Consider the following 25,158-nt stretch of genomic DNA (forward strand, 5'->3'; position numbering starts at 1 on the left):
TAATAATAATAATAATAATAATAATAATAATAATAATAATAATAAAAGGATAAAATAAATACAGTATTAAAACAGCAACACAAAATCTCTACTATTCCTATCTTCCCACAGACAGCCATCACAAAGATCTTCCTTGGCCCTTAAAAATCCATTGTTGGCTACCGGACTTAAATCAGTTAACCTTCAATCCACTATCTAGGAAGTTAAATCCAAGCCAAGGAGGAAACTATGAAACAGTAAGTAGTGTGAACTTAATTTATGAAAATAGTTTGTGATAAAGATTATCCAGTTTTTTTCTTTTTTCTTTTTTGATGAACCATTCAGTCCACCACCTTCATTACAACAGATAACAGAGTTCTGCTGTATTAAGAGCTGTGCTCGTACACGGAATGTCAAGGTCATGGGCAAATTAATTTCAATACTGGTGATGCTACTGAGAGCGAAATTATATTGATGCAGAGCTACTGTAAGCATCGTCTTCGACTACAACACTAGTTGCATACAGCTCATGCATTTTGTCAAGACACTCGCAATGTGCATTACGGAAACGTTTCTGTACAAGGGGTAGGAGTAGAAGGGAAGGTCAGGCGTGTGTCTACAGAGTTCAAGGCATTCCCCTGTAATTCGTAAGTAGACTCATCCGATCTTGTGTGCAGCTCTGTAGGAAGAGTGGGGGAGTGCCTTGACAAAATGCATGAGCTGTATGTAGCTGTGAACATAAAGTGTAAATTTTCTAGCTATCATTCTCTAAATCTGATTTCTGAACCTGATTTAGAGCTGTGAAACCAGAGCTATTTTTGTAGGCTAAAACAGCCATCAGTGTATAACTACTCGAAATCCGATCCATATTCATATGAATTTCTTTACTCGAAACAGTTTCAAAAGTCATATCCTAAAATCATGACCTTTATTCGTGAAAATGTTAAATGTTATGTTTTATTTAACGACGCTCGCAACTGCAGAGGTTATATCAGCGTCGCCGGATGTGCCGGAATTTTGTCCCGCAGGAGTTCTTTTACATGCCAGTAAATCTACTGACATGAGCCTGTCGCAGTTAAGCACACTTACAATACCATAGACCTGGCCCGGGATCGAACCCGCAACCTTAGGCATAGAAGGCCAGCGCTATACCAACTAGCCAACCAGGTCCTTTATTCGTGAATCATCCTTTGTGCACATGTATGCACACGTGAGCACAAGTGCATCATAGGTATTCTATAGATTTTCTTGGCAAATTATAAAATAAAATAGAAACATTTCATCGGAAGGAAATTAAATACAGAATAAATACGGGAAGTATCTGTTATTATTCAGTTGAGAAGCTTTTGTCATCCAGTCTGCTCTCAAAAAAGCTGAAAGTTAGAATTTATAATAAAGTCATATTACAGGTCGTTATATATCATTGTGGAACTTGGACTCTCACTTTGAGAGAGGAAGAGAAGTTAAGGGTGTTTGAGAATAAGATGCTTAGAAACATATTTGGGGCTAAGAGGGATGAAGTTACAGGAGAATGGAGAAAGTTACACAACGCAGAACTGCATGCATTGTATTCTTCACCCAACATAATTAGGAACATTTAATCCACATGTTTGAGATTGGCAGGGCATGTAGCATATATGGGCGAATCTAGAAATGCATATAGTGTGTTAGTTGGGTGGCCGGAGGGGAAAAAGACCTTTGAGGAGGCCAAGACAGATGGGAGGATAGTATTAAACTGCATTTGAGGGAGGCGGGTTATGATGGTAGGGACTAGATTTATCTTGGTCAGAATAGGGACCGATGATGGGCTTATGTGAGGGCGACAATGAACCTCCGGGTTCTCTAAAACCCATTTGTACGTAAGTAAGTTTTTTTTATATTTTGGTAGGTTATTTTACGACGCTTTATCAACATCTTAGGTCATTTAGCATCTGAATGAGATGAAGGTGATAATGCCGGTGAAATGAGTCCAGGGTCAAACACTGAAAGTTACACAGCATTTGCTCATATTGGGTTGAGGGAAAACCCCAGAAAAAACCTCAACCAGGCAACTTGCCCCGACCGGGAATCGAACCTGGGCCACCTGGTTTCACGGCTAGACGTGCTAACCGTTACTCCACAGATGCAGACACATAAGTAAGTATTGTACATTATTTTCATATGCGCAGATGCATGCACGAGCATGCACACATGTGCACACATACACACATGTACATGCATGTACACACAATAGAAATAATTTGAATAAAATATTAATTTTCATAATTTTCTTATTAAAATTCATATTACAGGTAATTACATCTTTTGATAATATTTACAGGTATGTTGTTAAAAATAAAACAATTATATGACAGTATGAAATGTATAACATCAAAATATAAAATCTGAAAACCTAATACCTTAAGAAAAATCAGTAATTTCTCAGACACATCTGATATGCAAACACAATGCTTTACTGCAGCTTCACAGAATTATTATTTAACATGTTTGATACAAAGCATGACTTTATGAAAGTCAACAATATATGGCTAAAATATCAGACGATGCTCACTGCTTTTCGCACAGACACAAGAGGTTGCATTTTTAGATCCAATATTGCTAACATACCAATGACCTCTTACAGTTTCAATGCTGCCTCTTCCCTTGACAGCCCAAGAATCTCTTCCTCTGTAGATTGTAATGAAGCACGCCTTTTGGGATTCTCTGTGGATGCAATCGTTGCACATAAATTTTCCATTACAGACAGAGAGAGAGAGAGACAACTGCCCCAGCAAGTACCGTATATTCTGTCATTATTCCACTGTCTGAAATTCGACATATCTTCATTTCACATTGCCCATATCTCACTTCCGTAAACTAGTACATATCTTGCTAATGTTTTTATAAGCATATTCTTGTGTATCGTTGTATCAGGGAAGGTTTCAATACACTATTATTTATTTCAATTTTTTTAGTGTTTACAAATTTTATGAGAAATATCTAATTAAGTAATTATAATCTGAGACATGTAAAAACCATATTTCTATTGATTTATATTTGTGAAAATTTTACTTAAAGCATACTTCCCACGAAGTGCCATTTTTTTTCTGTATTTATTTCCATATCATATTCTTAACTAACAATATTTAAATTATGTACTAATACTGAAGATCATTTTTGAGTAGACGCTATAATAACTAAATCATCTGCAAATGTAAAGCAACAATCTTTTAAGTTTTAACAAAATGGAATGAATCCATGGATAAATGTTACTTACATACGTAAGAGTTGTGCCCATGGGCAGATCTTTCACTGCAAACCCAGCTTTCTCTAATCTTTCCTATTTTCTGCCTCTCACTTAGTCTCTGCATATGATCCACATATCTTGAAGTCGTCTATCATCTGATATCTTCTTCTGCCCCGAACTCTTCTCCCGTTCACCATTTCTTCTAGTGCATCCTTCAGTAGGCAGTTTCTTCTCAGCCAGTGACCCAACCAATTCCTTTTTCTCTTTCTCATCAGTTTCAGCATCATTCTTTCTTCACCCACTCTTTCCAACACAACTTCATTTCTTATTCTCGGAAGTTAAATATTACTGATAAATACAGAAAAAAAATAATTGTTGGTATTCAAACTGTACATATACAGTTGCCACCAACAATTCTTTATTTATTCGTTGATCTTTTATATATCACGGCACAAAGCATTTGGATTAAAAATGTATTTTCAGAGAGAATTGCATTGTTTTATGAAGTATACAATTTGTTCATTATGTATTCGAAATATAAAAAAATAGTCCTCTGAACTGAAATATACACAGGCGTATAGAAAATGAAATAAATTTTCATTAATCTACTAAATCCCTTCCTTTTAAGAAATATATTTACTAATGCTCTGGTAGAGTGTAATGACACTGAGTGGTTTTACACTAAAGGATGACCCATTTGGAACAAAAATAATTATGAAATACATTTTTATTTATTCAATGGTTTTGCAGAAAATGTTAGGTTTTTAAAATATATTCTCTCATGGCATAAATGCATTTGTATTAAACATATTCTTCTGAAGTAGCGAAGTCTATTGCGTTAGAAACCCATCATACCAGATATCCGCTTAATGACTGGACACACATTTATGCAAATGGATCTCTCTTAGATGATAATGAAGGAAATGGTGCTGGAGGAACTTGCCAATTTTTCTCATTTTATATGTGGGGGAAGAAATACTTCTAACTTGGATGGAGAGATTGAAGTCATTTATACTTCCCTCCAAAACATATTCTTTTGGTTACATCACTGCAAAATATTGTCATATTATCAGATTCTAAGCTGGAATTCAGGCAATAGCATCCACCACTTATCCCAAAATGAAGAAGATTAAAGAAATACATTCTATAATTGAGCAAATTCAAAAGCTAGGAAAAAAAAAATTAGTTATGCAATGGATTCGAGCACACTGTAATAGACAAGGAAATGAAAAAGCCGATATGCTAGCTAAAAAAGGTTCCAAAATTAAACAGAAAACAACATCTGCATTCCTTTATGAATCAATAAAACGAATAATAAAGGAAAAAATGAATGAAGGTACCATAAGTTGATGAATGAAAATTTAAACTTCTGAACTTCTGAAAAATCCTAATCAAATTACTGAATTGCTTCGTAAATACACTGTTGCCATGTTTTGGCTTTTTACTGGAGATGATTGTCTAAGCAAATATCTCCATAGAATAGGCATCTTTCCAACATCACATTGCCCTCTTTACCCTAAACATGAAGAAATGGACTTGGAACGTCTGAAGAATTGTGCAGCACTCAAAAATTTTCAAGATATCACCTTCAAATATTGGGAAGCAAGAATATAACTTCACTGCTAATACTTCAGTATTAGATACAAATGTACATACATATTCTTATGTCAAGCAATGCCTAAACTTGTACATTTTAATGATAGTAACAGCTTACTGCCTTTGCAATACTTCTAGCTTCTGTCATATGTAAGCCAAACTCACCCACCCACCCACCCACCTCATCGAAAAGTTACGTTCTAGTGACAGCTTAAAGGTAAGATAATCTCAATCAGTTATTCTCTTTACATGATCAGTGCACGCCTATCTAATGACAAGTGTACTGTACATCATTACTTCTGTAATGAAGTTTCTTCTAAATGAAATGACTCATATAATACCATATAATAGTAATTTATGGTGAAGCCAGTCAAAATTCTACTGTCACACTTCTAGAATCTCCATTACCTGCAGTGTTTGAATGACATCTACCGGCATGCTGATATTATAGTCTAGTATATACAGTCACGAAACTTGAGTTGTGAGGGTGCTAGGAATAGACTGTGCTGGTACTATTTCGCATTGTCTGTAACAAGGCGAAATTAGCAATCCTAGTGGTTAGCAACTATCTATGTTTGCATATTTACTACATACTGAGCTTCGTGACTGTATATACTAGACTGTGCTAATATTTAAACAGACGACATAATAAGGAGAGTTCAGCTGGCGCTGTGAATCGTGCCCTGGTATAGCTCAGTTGAAAAGAGCGCTCAGAGCTGAGACGTTCCAGGTTCGATTCCTGATGCCGAAACGAATTTTTCTCAAATTAATAGGTATTTAAACAGTGTTTGCGTCTGCCTTAACAGTTACTACGACCTTTTAAATGAGATAATCTTTTGGTTTCTCAAATGAAATATCGGAAAAGATACCAAGAACACTAACATTTTCTGTTACAAATTTTGTTCCCTACCAATCCCTAAATTAAAACACTCAATGTACTTACACTTTAAATACACAGTACACATATCACTTGAGATTTTTAAATAGCTCTGACAAGTGTACTCTTCCTATAATAAATCAAAATAATAAAATACAACATAGATGAAATTAAACATTAGGGAAGAGTTCACCAACAAATTCTATACTCTTTGAGATTAAACACATTTTTAACCAAATAATACACCTCACTTTCTGAAGAGTATGAAAACAATTAACAGAACATGTTACCTCGTGTTTAATTTTTACTTCTCGGAAAGGAAATTGGCGAACTCTCAAATATCACAGTTGTTATAGTAGAGGCACATTGGAGAAAAACGTGGCAGTAAAAAAAAGCAACATGTAAAGGAAATCATGGCCAATGTACTTCTAGTATGGAAGAACCAGGTATCAGATGTGGCTGAGAGTAAGTGAGCAAGTAACAGAGCACAGAATGATGATCTTAAAGTTTTGATTTCAGAATGCCCATGAGTTTCTCTAGTTTCATAGCCTTTTGTAAGTTTCCAGATATCTTCAGCTTCCCAGTCATGAATGCTCCTGCTGGCTTCAGTTTTCCTGCATCAAATAATACCAGTAAAGTTTAGCATGGATAGAGAGAAAGTAATAACTAACATTTATGTCCGGTTTCTGGAAAGACAGTTATCTATACATACAGAGTTATCTATGATTTAACATGCTTATATGTTTAAAATGAGTTTCTGAAACAACAGTTATCGTTATCTTTACAGTTATTTGTGCGTCAACCGATAACTATACCTCGGCCTGTAATTACCTGGCTGTTAGTACTGATTCAAACAAATACTAATATGCGGCACTACTGTATTACTGTTTCGTAAACTATAACTAATATTAAATAATAATATAGATCACAATAAATTAATTTACTATATTATCTGTATAGTTTTAAAAATTTGGCGTTTTATTTACACAACTTATGGTAAATGTTTTACTTTCTATGATATATTAGGATAATAATGTGTGTTTATAAAGACAATTTCGAACATCTCAAGCTTAATTTTCGTCATCAACTTCAAATTGTATGTCGTCAGTCAAGGAATATTTTATTTTTGTGTGTTCTACCAATGCCAATGGCATTTCGGGCTCTGAAAAATTATTTGAATACATGAAAACATTCATATGAGCAAATGTAAAATATTTTAACAAGTTTATCAATATGGCTGTCATAGCCACCACAGCTGAATACAGTTGCAATTTTGAAGCAGAAGTTACATCTAGCTCTCTTTCCATTAGTATTATTTATCTCGATAATCACGCCAAATACCAACAATTATTGCTTTTTTAATCATATTACGATTGAGTTGGAAGTGTACATGTACACTATCATTTAACACAAGGTTCTTTAATTAAAAGTTCTTGCCCCTACTAGTAGTAAGGAGCTCGCTGTGTACCTATCAGCCATATTACTACTGAAAACTTCTGCAAACAAAAGTAACTATAAATAACTAATATTATGGATTTATTAATTTGTCCAACAGAATAATCTCTGTAATGTTGACGATTAATATTTGAGGAGAAAATATTCGCACCGGGTCCTTGGATTGAATTTGGCATAGCTCAGTAATCAGAGCGCTTGGTACGTAGAACCGAGGACCCGGGTTCGATCCCTGGCGCCGGAGCGAATTTTTCTCCTCAAATATTAATTATTAATAACTAAAAAATCACTAACAAAATACTAGTGCAGACATCTATAGACGACAATAGATACTGAACTTTAAGTTATCTCAACTGTTAGTTACAAGCGCTGATAAATCTACATTTAACTTTCCGGAAACTCATGAAAGTTATCATTGCTGTTAAATTTATAAGAGCAGTTAAGTAACTGAGAGTTAACTGAGGTGTACCAGAAACCGGGCATTAGACTCTTTAATACAAGGGTGGTATATCTTGCAAAAAATGTCAGAAAATGAAATCCCTTTCAGTGCTAGTGAAAGTTATATGATATTTCCATTAATGATGATGCTGCAATACATACTCCACTACGTGAATATATTAAAAATGATATGTCTGTAAATGCAATAAAAAGATATGCTGTATGCCTCAGTATTATAGTTCTTCACATTCTGCTCGCAGCTTTTTAAATTATATGGGATATTGCGGTAATTTAAAATATTCCTTGTTGAAAGTAGAGATCAATGGCAAAACACAAAGCATTTTTATGCTGAACTGGGTGTTATATACGAACATTTTGTGTTATTATGAGAATATTTTATAATAAATTTATAAATCTGAAGTGTCAAAAGTAAAATTAACTACAGTCACTTCCCATAACTATGGTCCGCGATACAACTATTCAAATTTTGTATGCCATAACGTACTACCTCGTTTACCTATATTTTTGCTGTACTATAGTTTGAAGTCAAGTCACTGCAGCTATCTGCAAACGGTATATGTTACTTCTACAATGTTCTTTGAATGGTAGTTGTGTTCCAGGACCATATGAAATGACGGTACTTCCTACTATTCTGTTCCAATTCTTAAATAAATATTTAATGTACAGATCCAGAAACAAAATTTGGACCACCTAACTTTATTAACCTTGCTGTTCTGTTCGGGTCTATATGACCCGAAGTGAATATTGTTTTCTTAATATTTTCTTGAAATAGTAAGGTATGATTATGAGACTCAGTGACTTTGTCTTATAATGCAATATACGTTTGTGATTTAAAAATAATTTACAATTTTTAAATAGATTTTTCATAATTTATAATTGTTACTTATATAACGTTCGGGTCAATATGACCCAGCATAAGGTTTTATTACTTTCTAATGTGGTATTAATATTTTTCTAGAAATTGTACCATGCATTTATTACAATGTGTAGAAATTCAATTACTGCCAACAATCAGATACACTAATTTACAACAAAGGACTTGTTTCCTGTTATTTTTCTGAATGAATTCGTTCTAAGCTGTTACATTTTACCTGAATAAATATTTCAATTTCAATGTTGATTCTCAGTTTGAATTCAGACACCATGACGGAAAGACCGCTGAATAATGCTCAGTTAGTATAGAGTGTGAATTCCTCCGATAGTGAAGGGTATGTTTCAGAATTTGAAGGCAATGTTAGTTATGAATCTGAAACTGAAAGTGATGACGATTCTGACAGTCAATATTGTCCAGTCAATTCTTTCAAAAATCAAGCTATAGAATGGCAGTTGAATCCACTTCTACGACAGGGCCCTCTTTCTGCCTCGAACATCACGACTACACCAGGAGTTACAAGGTATACCAACACTAGGATAACTTATATAAAAAGTTCGTTTGAAGCAATATTCTCTACAAGAATTGAAAATGAAATAATATAGATGGCAAACATAGAAGGACGGTGAGTTTACGCCCAGCATTGGACAAATATCAACAGTTTTGTTTTCCAGTCTTATGTAGGACTCTTGCTTCTTGCTGGTGTTATTCGATCTCATGGGGAGGCAACAAAATGTTTGTGGGATCAGAAAACGGGCAGAAACATTTTGTGGGCAACTATGTCAATTGACATTTTTTGCAAGATAAAGCGTGTCTTGCGATTTCATAAGAAGTCTACTAGAGAATAACGAAGACACATTGATAAACTTGCTGCTATTCGTTGCATTTGGCAGAAATGGGTGGAGGTCTTTCCTAAATTCTTCAATCCTGGCGAAAATGTGACTATCGAACAGTTAGTAGGATTTTGAAGTTGCTGTCCCTTCAAGGTATATATTCCCAGAAAACCATCGAAATATGGAATAAAAATATGAACGCTTTGTGACAGCAAAACTTCATTTACATTGGTAGCACAAGTTTATGCAGGGAAAGAATATGGAGCACCAGAAACGAATCAGGGTATGAGAGTAGTGTGTGATCTTACCAGTGAGCTAAGGGGTCGAAATGTAACTTGAGACAACTTTTTCACTTCTTACAATTTGGAACAAATACTTTTGAAAAAAATGACGATGTTGGGGATTATACAGAAAAATAAGCCAGAACTTCCACAGCAAATGAACAACAAGGAAGTACATAGCTCTTCATTTTACTTCACACATGGTATTACTGTGGTCAATTGTATTTCAAAGAAAAACTAAAATGTTGTGCTAATGAGTACACTGCATCATGACAATGAAGTCAGCAACAGGAATGATAAGAAGCCTCAAATGATTTTAGATTATAATGCATCTGAAGGGGCTGTAGATATATTTGACCAAGTAACATATACATATACTTGCAAACGAGAAACAAACAGATGGCCAGTGATACTTTTCTACAACATTCTTGATGTATCTGCTTACAATGCATATGTCTTGTGGACTTCGATAGACCCAAATTGGAATGCAAACAAATTGACTAGAAGGAGATTATTCTTGGAGGAACATATTTCATCAAGAAAGCACTTTTCAAGAACAGAGGAAGCAATCAGAATTGTCAAGGACATTCAAAAATCTGAAAATGTGACTACAGTACCGGTATCAAGAGTCTCAACAAGAAAAACAGTACTATAAAACGTGCACGTTGTAATTTCTGCTCATCAAACAATGACAATAAAACGAACAAGTGTGGAAACTACAGCAAACATATTTGTGTCCAAATTGTAAGCAATGAGAAAGAATTTTCTTATAAATGTATATCCTGTATGCTAGTTTCTTATGTTACACAAAGCATAAGACAGAAGTTGATCGTTGTAACATAGCACAGGCATTTAGTTCAATTTACAATTTTTCAAGGCCTAGAGTTGTATTATAAGTTAAACATTTGAGTCAAATCTGTTTCTTCAATTTGTTGTTATTAATTTTTAATAAGAATGCACAAAAATAAAATAACGAATGAATAATATAGCAAAATAAAATAACATAAATGAATAATAGTAAAAACACAAAATAATCTAATATTATAATAAAAAATAAATAATAACAGTAATGTTAACAACAATAATAAACTATGTTATTTTAGTTCTGCAAATGTTCACAAACATGATTTTGTAATTTTAAATGCAATTTTAATAGGTCGGGTCATATTGACCCGAACAGTACATTCGTATAGTAAAATGTAACAGAACAGCAGGGTTAAGTTCCAGATACAATGCATTGCGCATGTGCAGTAAACAAGAGCCCCTAAATGTATGCTACTTGTGGACAGTCGTGCGAAGCTTGTTGCCTACATAGAAGAGGACTGTTACCAGGAATCAGTCCATTTTTTAATTCCGTATCTGTACAAACAAGAACCTACTCTAAAATAAAATTATGTCAGAGTATTTAATGTGGATGCAACATTTTGTGCATGAATTGTGTTGTTTCATTAAATTCTTTTTTGAATATGAAATTAAACTATAATTTCATTAAAGAGTTGACAAAAAAATTACAGGAATTCTCAAAAACAGATCCGATGTTCAATGAAATATTGGATTATTTTCAAAAAATACTTGAAATAACGAAGTTTAACATCTAATATCTTCACTGTAATAATGAATGCGGTATTTGATAAAATCTTCATAAAACAATTTAATTATTTATATCAAATTGGAAATGAAACTAAATAAAAAAAAACATAAAAAATTACATCAGCAAAATCGAAATTGTTAACTGAAACCTGGAGATTCTCATATTAATTACCTGAAAACATATCGAAGAAGTCCTTGCTATTCATTGTCAGTGTTGAATCAGCTGCTACTGATGGTTTCCCTGGACCTGCTGAACCCTTTCCTGACTTCAGGTCAATGAACCAGTCTCCAGCTTCGTCTCCTGGTAACACACATTAGTTTTGTTATTTGCGAGCACAATTGTAATAAATAAATTTAAATTATTTTCAGCTATAACAGATTTAGCAGTACAATAGTGTCAAATCCATTTTAAGGACAATAATACTTTAGAAATATGAGATAAATGTAAAGCAATTCAGAAGATTTTTCATTTCTGAGTGAGAAAAAATATTTGAATGCAAGGAAATTGGAGCTCAGCCACTTCATATCCCTCTCTTTGCATGCACGCACGAACGAACGCACATACCCATACACACACACTTGCGCGTGCACACACAAACTACTATTTTGCTAGCATCTTACTAACAATATCACTTTTATTTACATCTGATCGAACCATATCATGAATGTCATAGTGATGGTTGTAGTAACTTTATTTGGCAGGAAAAATGATTTTTGGTTTGTTAGTTGAGGCAAATTATCACTTCTTATAGCAGAACCTGCAGTAAAGGCTATCCCTTCTATAAAATATAAGGTTGAAGAAAGAAACAGTGCATCAAAAACTGTATAGGCTATCCTTTTTCATTATATAATACTTCTTAGATAATATCAAGCAAGTTGATATTAAGGAAAATTAAGTGAAAAATGTTGGGATATATTGTTACAATGTGTGCCATTTTGAAAGGAAATATAATGTTTTCCATAAATCAATTACAGAACCAGGTGGTAAGATACAGCACAAAACAATAAGAGGACTTAACACTAAACATTATACATCATCACAATGGAAGAAATCTAATTGAAATCTCTCATGTTTTCAATATTCTGTGATAATTCTGCTATTTCACTTAATTTTGATATAAGAATTAATTCCTTCTTTTCACTTATAGTATTGTCAGCTTTCAAAACAAGAGAGAATCCTCATTTGTACATCTCTTCTTACTTTAATACCAGTGTGATTCGAGTTCAACCAAATGGAAAAAAATTCATGCCTCACCATTTGAAGAGTTAGAAAATATTATAATAATTATGTAAATGATTATAATGTTTGGTATATAACACACATGTTAGTACTAGTTATTTTAGCCTTTTCTTTCCATTTTATGTAAACTCTCTTTTAAGGAAAAGAAAAGCAATCCCTCAGAGGTTCGTTAAAAGGGGGGTTCTACTGTATTTGCAGTGAAAAATGAATAATGTTTCTAACAATACATTCACTACTTCTTCTACATGAAAGTAAAGTCCTCTGACTCTACATCCCTAATGACTGTCTTTACGTTAATTTCATGAATTAATTTGCGTAAATATCTAAATTTTCTTTTCTAGAGAAGCTTTTGATTGAAGACAAGAATTTGTAAATAATTAATTGAAATTTGCTCCAGCGCCAGGGATCGAACCTGGGGGTGCTGAGGATTGAATCTTCGCGTAGCTCAGTGGTTAGAGCACCCAGTGCGTAGAACTGGAGGTCCTGGGTTCGATCCCTGGCGCTGGAGCGAATTTTTCTCCATTAATAACCAATGGTAACCATAACAGATAATTCTATAGGTCCAAAATTAATCTTTACGTAAATTAATTTCAATTAATTACTTTGGAGATGAACTTTCTGATAAGTGTATACTGCTATTTTATTTACTTAAAAAGAAAAGTCTATCAAGTTTTATGAGTATTTTTATCCATATCATTCCCAGGTGAAATAACTTTTAGATACTGAATGTACTGGTATACACAAAATCCACCCAATAATTTACAAGAAATTGCTATACACAGACCAATGTCATAACAGAAACAAATGTTTCAATATCAGGGCCACTGAAAACGCATACTTCAGCGAAAATTTCGAAATAAGATTTTCTGCAAAATCAAGACATTCTCTCTTTCTACCTCACAAAATGTGAAAGTAAAATCTGGCTACAACTTATTACACAATTACGTTGTTTTCTAAGAATAATAAAAATTAATACTTTTACATTTTTACACTGATAGTGTATTACAAACCTTTGACAACAAAATGGTAAACTGCGTTTGTTTTTGCCACCAGTTCAGGGCTCAAATTGGCCTGTATCTTGTCAAACACGCCTTTTATTTGGCCTCCTCCACTTTTCTCTTTGCCTATTACTACTTCCTCAGCAGAATCCAAAAAGAAATCTGCCATGAGAGGGTCAGTATTTGCTGAAAAGATAAATATACAAAATTAAAATCGACCAATTTCTTATGTGCAATCAAACCCTAATCTCATTCTCATACACTTACTTGGGTCAACAGCATACTGCTGCATGTCTGTCACACCTTCTTGCTGCAGGAATTCGTCATCCACAATGAAGTTACCAGTGAAGCTTCGCGAGTCTTTGAGAAAAATGCCATATGCTGCATCTGCCAAGATCTCTGGCTTGCGTGAGATGCGTCCCGCTTCCTTACCACTAAGCATCTCTATGGCTGCTGTGTGAATTGCTGTTAACATACCATGCATATTCATTTCGTGTTGATCAGTTACACATTCTCTTTGTACAAGTTTTGACGAAATTATCATCAGTTTGAGATTTTAACGAGGGGGGTTAAGTATGAATTGCCTAAAGTGGGATAAGTAATGATTTGAACCCTTCTCGATTACTCCTGTCTTGTGTTAAAGGGATTAAATCATTGTTACATCCATGAACCAATTACAGTGCTCCGTATTTTGTGACAAAGGCGTTTCGTTTAGTACCAAAGGAGAGAAGTTTACATATGTTACAATTTGACTTAACCCTCTTTACAAGAGCACCCGCGATATATACAGACTGCCAAAATGTGCAAATCTCTGTTATTTACTATGCAATACAGTGAAAACATTAAAAAATTATTCATATATTCAATTATCGGTTGACAGAGTAGTGAAAAATTGTCATTATTAATACTGCATTGTATTATGAAAACAATATACTGGTATCTAATGGATTACAGCTGAATGTCGATATCTCAAAGTCCTCTCAGGTACAGATAATTCTTCGAGTTATCGAACATTTTATATATACAGTAGATAATATGCCAAAAAAGTCTCAATTATATTATCATTACTGCATAAATGCAGTACTGTAATGTTATAAGTAAAATTCAGTACTTATTTCCGATAAATTTCATATTAATTTACCAACATGAATTGCATGAATTAATTTTTTTTAACTTGAAATGAACTGAACTAATCTAAAAGATTGTGGCTTTATATTACCATGTGCACATTACTCAATCTGTTGCAGGTACTGTAGTAACCAAAATTGTCCAATTAATATTGCAGTATAGCTTACTTAGGTAAAAGCAATAAATTTATGACGTGTTCTATTTTCAAACACTGGAAATGAAGATTATCTGTAAACCGCATCTCCATGTTTGAGGTCTATGATTTTATTTTTAATGAATTTAAACATTAATTTTCAAGCAAATACCTCTAAAAGAATAATATTGAGGGCATATTTTTAACCTCCTATTCCATCCCATTGCAATTGTGGGTTCTAGTGTGTATATTGCAGTTATTGCATTGGTACTTAATTATACTGACAGACAGAAGAGGGATTTTTTATGATTCCTGGGAAAAAGATATTAATTTCTGTCCCCAGCTTACATTATACGAACAGTAATATTATACACTTCTCCAGCAAGTTTCCATTGAAAGGAATACAGTAATTACAGCCAGCTTCATACTTAGGTAGTGCTATGCCCATTCGCCAGAAAAAAATATTGCCCCTCCCTCCCACCAATTTACTTATGCAAGTATTATACATTTATCAGTCAAACTATAAAATTAAGTGGCATGTAGCAACAATTTAACACATGCTACTATCTAAAGAAGACATCTGCGAAGAAGAAAAACATCGAAAATTTATTTTCCGCTTGATCTTCCTCTTTTTTTAATTTTGTTGCCTCAAAGAATTTACTGCCCTGGGCCCAGACCTGATTGCTGTGCTCGTTAAAGTAACAGTACTTCATGCCATTTTTTTCTTTTTACTTTAATGAACATTTTCACCCAAACTTCGAGTTAAAGATAAAAATGGTTTATATCTGGGGCATGAAATGTCCTTCAAGATAACCAAAAATTCGAGTAACGAAACTTCCGAATTATAGAACAAATTTTACACACAAATTACTGTATATAGGTTACGAAGAATGTATGAAAGTACTTATTTAGTGAAAGAGGCAAAAAATTGCTCACTTCATGAATTCAACACAATGATTGACGAATTTAAGACATTGGCAATTTGTACCTTATTTTTTTTCCCCGTTCATAAAATAGACAAGCTAGAAAATGAATTATCCTCCCTAATGTTGGACTGAGTGCTAATAATAAGATATCACATGACGAAAATAATTAAAGGGATAATACACGAAATTAAGTAGTAATATTGTTATATTAAAAAAAAAAACAGAATACAGTACGAAACAAATTTTAAGAGTAGAGTAATTTATGTCGTCACAATCCTAACGAAAAGGAGAGTGGTGTGCAGAGAACAACAGGAAGCTACCGCATTTATCTTTCCCAAGAAAAACTGCATGCTTGGGGAGTAATATAAGCAGTAACATAAGCTGTTGCCTGGAAATCAAAAGGAGGACAGCAATGGCAAAAGAAGCTTTTAATAGGAAAAGGAGCAACTCCTGGGGACCTTTGGAAAAAGAACTATAGAAGAGACTAGGAAAGTGCTGTATGTGGAGTGTGGCATTGTATAGGGCAGAAACATGGACATTACGACGAAGTGAGGAGAAGCAACTACAAGCATTTCAAATGTGGATAGAGAAGAATGGAACGTGTGAACTGGACAGAAGAATGGAGCATGTGAACTGGACAGACAGGATAAGAAATGAAGCTGCTTTGGAAAGAATATTGCTGAAACAGATCAGGAAGAGAAAAAGGAACCATTGGGTCACTGGCTGAGAATAATCTACCTACTGAAGGATGCACTGGAAAGAATGGTAAACTGGAGAAAAGTTTGTGGCAAAAGAAGGTATCAGATGATAGATGGCATTAAGATATGTGGATCATATGCAGAGATTAAGAGGAAGGCAGAAAATAGAAAATATTGCACAATGTTGGGTTTGCGGTGAAAGAATGAATGAATATGGGATTTCAACATATGAAACTGTATACCAATATTCTTCCGATAGTTTCACAAACACAGAAAACTTTCAAACAAAATTTGAAGAATACTTCATGAATATTACATGTTAAACAATTACTACTATTATTATCATTATTAATGTAATTTTTCAGTCTGACTAATGTAATCTGTAGCTAGTTGGCGTTGTATGCAATAGAGGGGGGAAGGAACTGGCCATCCTACCCCATTATCTCCTGCCCTAGTTGCCTCAAAAGTGGTGTCTTCTTGATGTCAATTGTGAGGTTCAGGCCTGTCTTCGGACAGTTCACTAAACAACTGTAATTTATCGTTATTGTTATGAAATCATGTATTGAGAAAGGGAAATATTTTCTATCACTACAGCTCAAAAAATGTTCCAAAAATATGGTCGGGTATATAAGAAACTAAGGTATGTGGTGCGGGGTTGGTGGGTTTAGAGCTTTCACTGTGATCACATTGTGCCTCTAGAGTGATCTGCTATAATTCTGAGGTTATTTTGAATTATTTAAGTACATTTATCCCTTTTGTATGTGATGTGTAGGGGGACAGAAATTTCACCATAAATAATACACAGAGACGCAATTCTTTCGTAAGTAGCTGCAAAAACAGTAGTAAAAATATTATCTGCTAGAGCAAGACTCTGCTTCAGTCATATAGTTGCTTATATCATGAAATCTGTAAGAACAAAAATACCGACTTCATGACTTTAGCAATAAATGTGCATATTTTATAAAATCTGCTATACAGTTGCATTGTTCATGAATAAAGCAAAATTTTGATCATTACATGAAAAATTGGCATTTTCAATATTTTGGTGTAAGATACACAATATCACTCTGAAATTAAATTTCGAAAATTCAATATATATATATATATATATACACACACACACACACACACACACACATGCATATGGGCATAAATGATTCTGATGATGGCTCAATAGAGCCGAAAACGTTCAATTCAAAATATATGTAACGAAGTATTGAAAAACCAATAAATTTGTTAAAAGGATAAGCATAGACGGTATATGACATAAAATCTTGATTGTTATTATTAATAAATTAGCTTATCGGTCTCATCATGCCTTTTAAATTTGAATAAGACGCTGTTAAACATTTGAGAAAAAACTTTTTTTTTTCTGAAAAACTATGAACTTTATACCAATATGGTATTACACTTTTTTGTTACATAAAACATGAGTATTTGATCTGAAAATCTGCAGGGTTATTTCACTTCTACCCAGTTTATATATGAAATAGATATTTTATCCTCCATAACTGTGACTGAGATTCTGTATGATATGTACAGCAGTGGCAAAAAAAGCGGACAGACCCTTGTCGCTGATACAAAAGAATCCTGTGCTGTGTATTGTGTCAAACTGTGGTAATTTCAATATGGATAGTGAAGCCAGAGGCATGTACTGCTATTTATTGTAAAAATACGCAGTTATCTTTGCCGAATAGAGGTAGAAATGTAATATTGATGCCAGATGAAAATAAAACTCTCAAAGTTTTTTCATCTGTAAGTTTGAGGCACTGAAGGAAACAAAAGACGGTAAGAATCGAACAAATGCAATAAATTTCATTGTTATAATTATACAAGATAGATGTGTTTTGTGACTAGCAAAATTTGAATCTGTGACTCTGAAATCAGCTACGAGAGTCGGTCTGGTTTTTTTTTTAACTGTATGTATACATCTGAAGTCTGACTAGTGCAATATGTTGTCAGGCAGCGATGTATGTAACAGAGGGAGAAAGTAACTGGCAACCCTACCCCATTATTTCCTTAGTTGCTTCATGAATGATACCTTATTGTGTCACTTATGAGGTTCAAACCTGTCTTTGGACAGGTTGACTAAACAACAAGAGCAACAGCATCCTGTATAAATTCAGTCTACCACTTCCATTTTGATATCACACTGTTGTGTAACAAGTTGAGACAACAAAATTTCCGAATTTATTCTCGACAAGTGATTCAATTAAATTTTGCAACATTCATCATGTTAGTTTTTTTTCTTTCAGTCCTAAAAACGTAAATTACGTAACATGACATGAAAATTACCGAACTTAATGTTTCTTGAATGTGTGTCAATCTATCACGTTTAAATCAGTTCATTTATTGAATTTGGCAAAAAGTTGTTATTTACTCAATAAAATTCCATATCGCTTTAAAAATTTTCTTCATAGGAAAAATTCATTATCTCCTCTGTATGTAACATCACAGAACAACAGCAATAATTAACTCAACTACCTGTTCGAGGCCACAAAGCATTTACAGCAATGCCATCTTCACGGAACTCCTCTGCCATGCCCAGCACACACATGGACATTCCATATTTAGCCATGGTGTATGCCACATGATTCTTGAACCAAATAGGCTTCATGTTCAGAGGTGGACTCAGATTCAATATATGTGGGTTTGTCCCTTTCTGCAGGTATGGTAGGCACAATTTCGACCTGAAATAAGAAATACAGCCTGTACTGAAGGGCTCTAATGAGCTAAATATATGCAATATGCCATTATTATTCCAAAACCTCGTTACTCCAGAAGACAACATTTTTAAGTAAAAACAAAAATATTAATGGAATGTAAGCAGGTACTTTCACAAAATATAACTGACAATTTACCAGATTTTGTGTTAACAGAATAAAGTACCAAAAACTCGTATATCCAAACGTTAACGAGATTTTTTTAATAAAAGGTATACTATGTCACAGCTAGATCTGATCAAAGATGCTATATTACACTGTAAAAGATTTTATCATATATATTTTATCAAACTTCTATGACACAGAAATTTGATAGTGTAATATAGGCCATTCTCGGACCTTTTCTTTTTATTGCAGCTGTAAATTATTTACACATATGGATGCCCAATCGTATGATTATGTATGCTGATGATGCTACGGTTTTTCAAACCATAAATTTGGATAGTACTACTATTATGAATAATCTAATGTATTGGTTTGTGCGAACAGATTAAGTTTAAATTTAAGTAAGACCCAGAATATATGTTTTTGTTTAAAAAGAGATGTTGAACCTTCTACTGTAGTGAAATTACTGGGTTTTCATATTGACAGTAAGTTGAGTTGGGTTAATCATACTAACGAAATTTCTAAAAAGTTAAGTAAGGTCAATTTTATGTTAAGAAAACTTAAACATTGTACCACAATGAAAACTGTACTAAGTGCATATTATGCTTTTTTTCACAGTATTATAAATTATGGGATTATGTTATGGGGAAACAGTAGTGGTGCTAAAGATATTTTTATTCTACAAAAAAGGGCTATTCGCAATATTCTTGGATGTTCTCCATGGGAGTCTTGTAAACCCTTATTTAAACAATTATCCATATTAACTCTTCCTAGTTTTTATATATATATATATATATATATATATATATATATATATATATATATATATATATATATATATATATTTATATTTGAACGTGTAAAATATTTACATTTGAGTAATTTGATGTACCAAAGAACTGAAGGAAGATATACATAATTATAACACAAGAACTAGAATTAACTTGGCAATTTCTGCTTGCAGATTAACTAAAACACTTGATAGTTTTGTTTTTTTAGGTGTTAAATTCTATAATAAATTACCAAAACACTTAAAAGAAGCTATTAATTTTAGTAATTCTCTTAGGACTTTTCTAATTGAAAATAGTTTTTATAGCAAAGATGAGTTTCTTAATACTTAATGATGTAATTCAATGATGAAGCCTATTACAATTGCATTGTTTAACGGCCAATAAAGATTATTATTATTATTATTATTATTATTATTATTATTATTATTATTGAAAAGGAAGGGAAATTATGACAGTTGAGATGAAATTTCTTCAGGCCATTTTAGAATTATAACTTGGAATCATGACATAGGTATGTAAAACTAATTACAATGTGGTACATCACTCACACAAGGTAAGTGCCTCGAGTGTTGATATGGTGCATCAGATCATATTTTTTCATAGGGGTGTCCAACGTGCCTGTCAACGAAATAGCACTGGCATTGTTCACTAGTATGTCAATGCCACCAAACTTTTTCACAGCCTCCTGTACAGCTGATGCCACTTGATTCTCATCTCGGATGTCCACAACACAGGGCAGACACTTCCCTCCTGCAGCCTCCACTGAAACCAATTGGGAATTTTAATGTACAAATCTTGATTACACACTTTTGACACTTTATATCACTTAAGATTTGTAGGAACCATTTTCTAGTGTTAAATTGAAACTTAGTTGTTAATTTACATGCCATACTCAGAACTAACAGGATGCCGAAATTAGTTAACTAAGATAAATTAACAACCTAGTTTTTCAATTTAACATTAGAAAGTTGTTCCTACACAAAACTTACGGGAATTTTTAAGCTCAGTAATTCAGTTTCAAAATGATGTGATGGCATTATCTTTTAAAATATGAGCAGTTCAGAGTAAAAGTAGAGTAAGTCAAAATTGAGTAACGAGGTTTAAAGTAAAAATTCTGTAAAATACAGTGCAAAGTAGCAGTTAATATGTCCTTCGTGCTATCCACTGACTACTAATAGTTTAAATAAATTGAATATTAATTGCTACTTTGCGCTGTATATTACAGAATGTTTACTTTAACCCTCATTACCCATTTTTGACTTACACCACTTCTGCTCTGAATGGCTCATATATTACAGCAGGAGTATATCTGTTATGGTAACAACTGATATTAGAGGAGAAAAATTCGCTCCGGTGCCAGGGATCGAACCTGTGTCCTTGGTTCTACGTACCAAGTGCTCTAACCATTGAGCTACACCGAAGTTCAATCCACAGCACCGGATCGATCTTTACGTAGATTCTTCACCCAACAGTGCATATTACTGTGGAATCCCGGCTACCAAGTCACTCAATTGAGTGCACTCCTTGTATAATGGCAGCTGACAATATAAATGTCAACATACATGTCGAATTTGGAGTGAGGCCATAAAGGGAAAAACACTAGAGGAGGGGGATTCGATCCGGTGCTGTGGATTGAACTTCGGCGTAGCTCAATGGTTAGAGCACTTGGTACATAGAACCAAGGACCCGGGTACGATCCCCTGCACTGGAGCGAATTTTTCTCCTCTAATATCATGTGTAGAATGTTCTAGTTCTGATTTAGAAGAGTAAGTGGAGTGGTTGGCGTAACTTATAATATTAAAATTAATGACATTTTTAAGCACGCTCAGTAATCATGCAAATCTGGCTTTCGGGTAGTAGCTCCCTGTAAAGGAGGTTTGAATAATTTCAAGGAAAAATTGGTCCGGGGCCGGGTATCGATCCCGTGCGCTAAGCGAAGGGTCCTGGGACCAATACCCGGTCCCAGAACAATTTTTCCTTGAAATTATTCAAACTCTCAGTAATCGGCACCATTCTGTGCAAACAATGGCTGCATTAGCAAGAGTCTACCGTGCTAAAGAAAACAACAGGAGACACCAGGGCTGGTTGACACATTTTTCATGTTTTATTTTTCTGAGGTCAAGGAAACAATCTGACTTTAATAATTGAAGTATATAAACATCTCCCAATATTTGTGTTATGTAAGCGTAATTTTACAAATTGTATAACATTAACATCTATTAAGATATGGTATGTTTTCTTAGTAGGTAAAATTGTGCAAACCAATCTCGTAAGTGGGGTAGGTTCACACAGGATATGGCAATCATAAACCTTATATTAATAAAGGAGTTTATGAGCTCAAAAATAACATTTATGATAATTTTAATAGCACATTTGATTGAAACATAAGAAACACATTCACACAAATAAAGGCCATGAAACCGTGGTCTTACTTAATCTGAAGCACATTTACGGCATACGTAATATGCAGCATTGTTTATACATGCTACTTGGGCACATATTTTACACTTCGTATATTGAATGCATACAAATTAAGCAGAATATCCCTTCCTCAGAGTTGCTCTCGGAATTAGCCAGTGTTTTCTTCAGTTTAGTTTCTGTGTACTTTGGTTTCTTTGTTTTATTTTTTTCGTGTTTTCTGGTAACAAGCTTTTTTTCTTTGCATTGGATGATTTAGTTCTATTTCTTCGTCTTTCTTCCAATTCATTTTATTTCATTGCTCTCACAACTCTCAGCATTTCCTCAGGCTTTGTTTTCACCCTTTCTGATTGCTTTATATAGGCGCGCATTATTAGCTTCAATATTCAATATGGAACAGAAATTATTTTTCAATTACGTATTGTACTGTATTGTATTTATTAACATTCCATGGTATTCATACATGCTTACAGCTAGAATATGGAACAAGTCAAAAAACTTAATATTATTATAAAATCTTAATTTATAGTAACAGTCTAGATGAAATATATACAGACGAGATTTACAATATAGTCTACTAGCACAACACAAAGTTTTAGTATCAATTTCATTAAGTGTTATTTAATCTCATGAATTCACCTACAGAACAGAAGGCGTGACAAATTAGGTACTTCTTTAATTTGACCCTAAATAATTTTATGTTTCGAGTTTCATTTTTTATATCGATAGGGAGGCTATTAAAAATTTTTACTGCCATATAACGCACTCCTTTTTGATAGCACGATAGACTTGCCGATGGAGTATGAAAGTCTTTTTTTGACGTGTATTTATGCTATGAACTGTTGAATTAGTTACAAAGTTTTCACGATTACATACGAGGAAGATTATTAATGAAAAGATATACTGACAAGCCATGGGCATTATTTGTAGTTTTTTTTAAATAGTCCTACACGATTCCCTAGATTTTGCACCTACTATTATTCTAATTACTCTTTTTTGTAATAGAAATATATTGTTACTATCTGTGGAATTTCCCCAGAATGTTATTCCAAAACTCATTACCGAGTGGAAGTATACAAAGTATATTGTTTTTAAGGTATCGATATTTACTTTCTTTTGCATAGATCTAATAGCAAAACAAGCTGAATTTAGTTTGGGGGTAATTTCTTTAATATGATTTTTCCAATTTAACACATTATCGATTTTTAAGTCAAGAAATTTGGATGTTGTTTTTGTTTCTAATAGGGAACTATTATTAATTATTGCACTAGAAATTTGCGATGTTGAATTTGGACAGGATTTAAATTGAATTATGTTAGTTTTGTCACAATTTAATACTAATTTATTGACTGAGAACCAGTCACATATATTGAAGAGAATTTCCTCTGTTGAAGATTGGAATGTGTTGGAGCTATTGGCTGTAATTACTATACTTGTGTCATCTGCAAATAATATGGGATGACCTACATCTTTTATTAGGGGGCGCAAGATCATTTATAAACACTAGAAAAAGTAGGGGACCTAATATTGATCCTTGAGAATTCCACTATTAATAGTTCCCCATGTCGATGCAGATTTCATAGTTGTATTGATTTCGACTTTCTGTTTCCTATCTATGGGATAAGAGTCAAACCATTGGTGTGCAACACGTTTAATTCCATAATAATCTAATTTATCTAGCAGTATTTTATGATTTATACAGTCAAATGCTTTGGCTAAATCACAGAAAATCATGTGAAAGGAGTTACAAGTAATTATTTAAACTGAGGCTGGCTGGCGTTACGTCATGACTCCATTACTACTCGTAACAGTTGCATATAAAATTTATAATATATTAGTATAAGAAATCCCATACCATATGTTTAGTAATTACTGTGTCACATAAACAAATAATGTCAATATAACAATTTCATTGGTGTCACAAAAGAAACAAGAATTTAAATATTTACCTACTAATGACGAAAATAAACAAATAGCTCTGACTCATTTCTAAAAAAACATTCACGTAAAATTAAATGTGTAGGTTGACAAACTGTAAATGAGTCCAGGCTAGATAATGCTGTCATCTTCTGATTTACTACAGAATTATACTGCGTGTGCCAACCAAAACCTGTTGTCGACCAACCTTGGTGTCCCCTACATATGTTTTCCAGGAAACACTTGGCTTACCAGTGCCTATAGGATTAATATTTCGTGATATGCTGGTGGCCAAAACAAAAATTGCCACACTGTTAAGTTTTAGCTGCATGTTGTGACAAATATGCAGGCAGAAAGTGTGGATCACAAATGTCTGATTGCAGGCCACTCATAAATTAGATGTAAGCACAACTTCGGCATTGCACAAACTTAAAAATCTAGAAAGTTTCCTGTGATTTCATACCTAATCACTGGGAAACAGTAATAACATAAGTTCGTTGTTATCAAGACGGGAAGATCAAGATTTTGTCCATCTATGAAGTTTGAGTTGCTACTCGAGAGGTTTTATCAAGAGTATAATAAATATGCAATAGATTCATTTTGAGAAAAGTTCATCCCCAATCTGATAAATATTCCTGGAATGAAAACTTAGATTTCGCGATTATGGACATGAAAGTGAAAATACGTAATAAAAATGTGCACATTTGCACTGAATTGACTGCAGTGGATGACAGCCAAAAGTCAAGATATTTAAACACAAAAGCATAAAAAATATTTGCAATGCATTCCACCAGTTCATCATGCAGATGGGAACATGAATCAAGTTGAAGAAGGTTATGATGGAGGGGGAAGAAAATTACCAGTATATCACATTTCATTTGACATATGATTCAAATTAATTTTTTAACTGTAAAAAA

At 33.5% G+C, this 25,158-nt stretch overlaps 1 protein-coding gene across 2 annotated transcripts in view; it reads right to left on the reverse strand.

Moving 5' to 3' along the window:
- Positions 1 to 2,231: 2,231 nt before the first annotated feature.
- Positions 2,232 to 25,158, reverse strand: part of Hsdl2 (Hydroxysteroid dehydrogenase like 2) — a 99,118-nt gene continuing 76,191 nt past the window's right edge. For both annotated transcript variants that reach the window (XM_069838178.1, XM_069838179.1), the window contains 6 exons: positions 20,455 to 20,668; positions 18,772 to 18,977; positions 13,670 to 13,867; positions 13,415 to 13,588; positions 11,337 to 11,465; positions 2,232 to 6,292 (listed from right to left, as the gene is read on the reverse strand). In XM_069838178.1, the coding sequence (XP_069694279.1) occupies positions 6,180 to 6,292; positions 11,337 to 11,465; positions 13,415 to 13,588; positions 13,670 to 13,867; positions 18,772 to 18,977; positions 20,455 to 20,668 (1,034 nt within the window). In that variant the 3' untranslated portion in view covers positions 2,232 to 6,179. The remainder of the gene's footprint in view (positions 6,293 to 11,336; positions 11,466 to 13,414; positions 13,589 to 13,669; positions 13,868 to 18,771; positions 18,978 to 20,454; positions 20,669 to 25,158) is intronic.

The sequence above is a fragment of the Periplaneta americana genome, chromosome 10, assembly GCF_040183065.1.
Source record: "Periplaneta americana isolate PAMFEO1 chromosome 10, P.americana_PAMFEO1_priV1, whole genome shotgun sequence".
Taxonomy (NCBI): Eukaryota; Metazoa; Arthropoda; class Insecta; order Blattodea; family Blattidae; genus Periplaneta; species Periplaneta americana.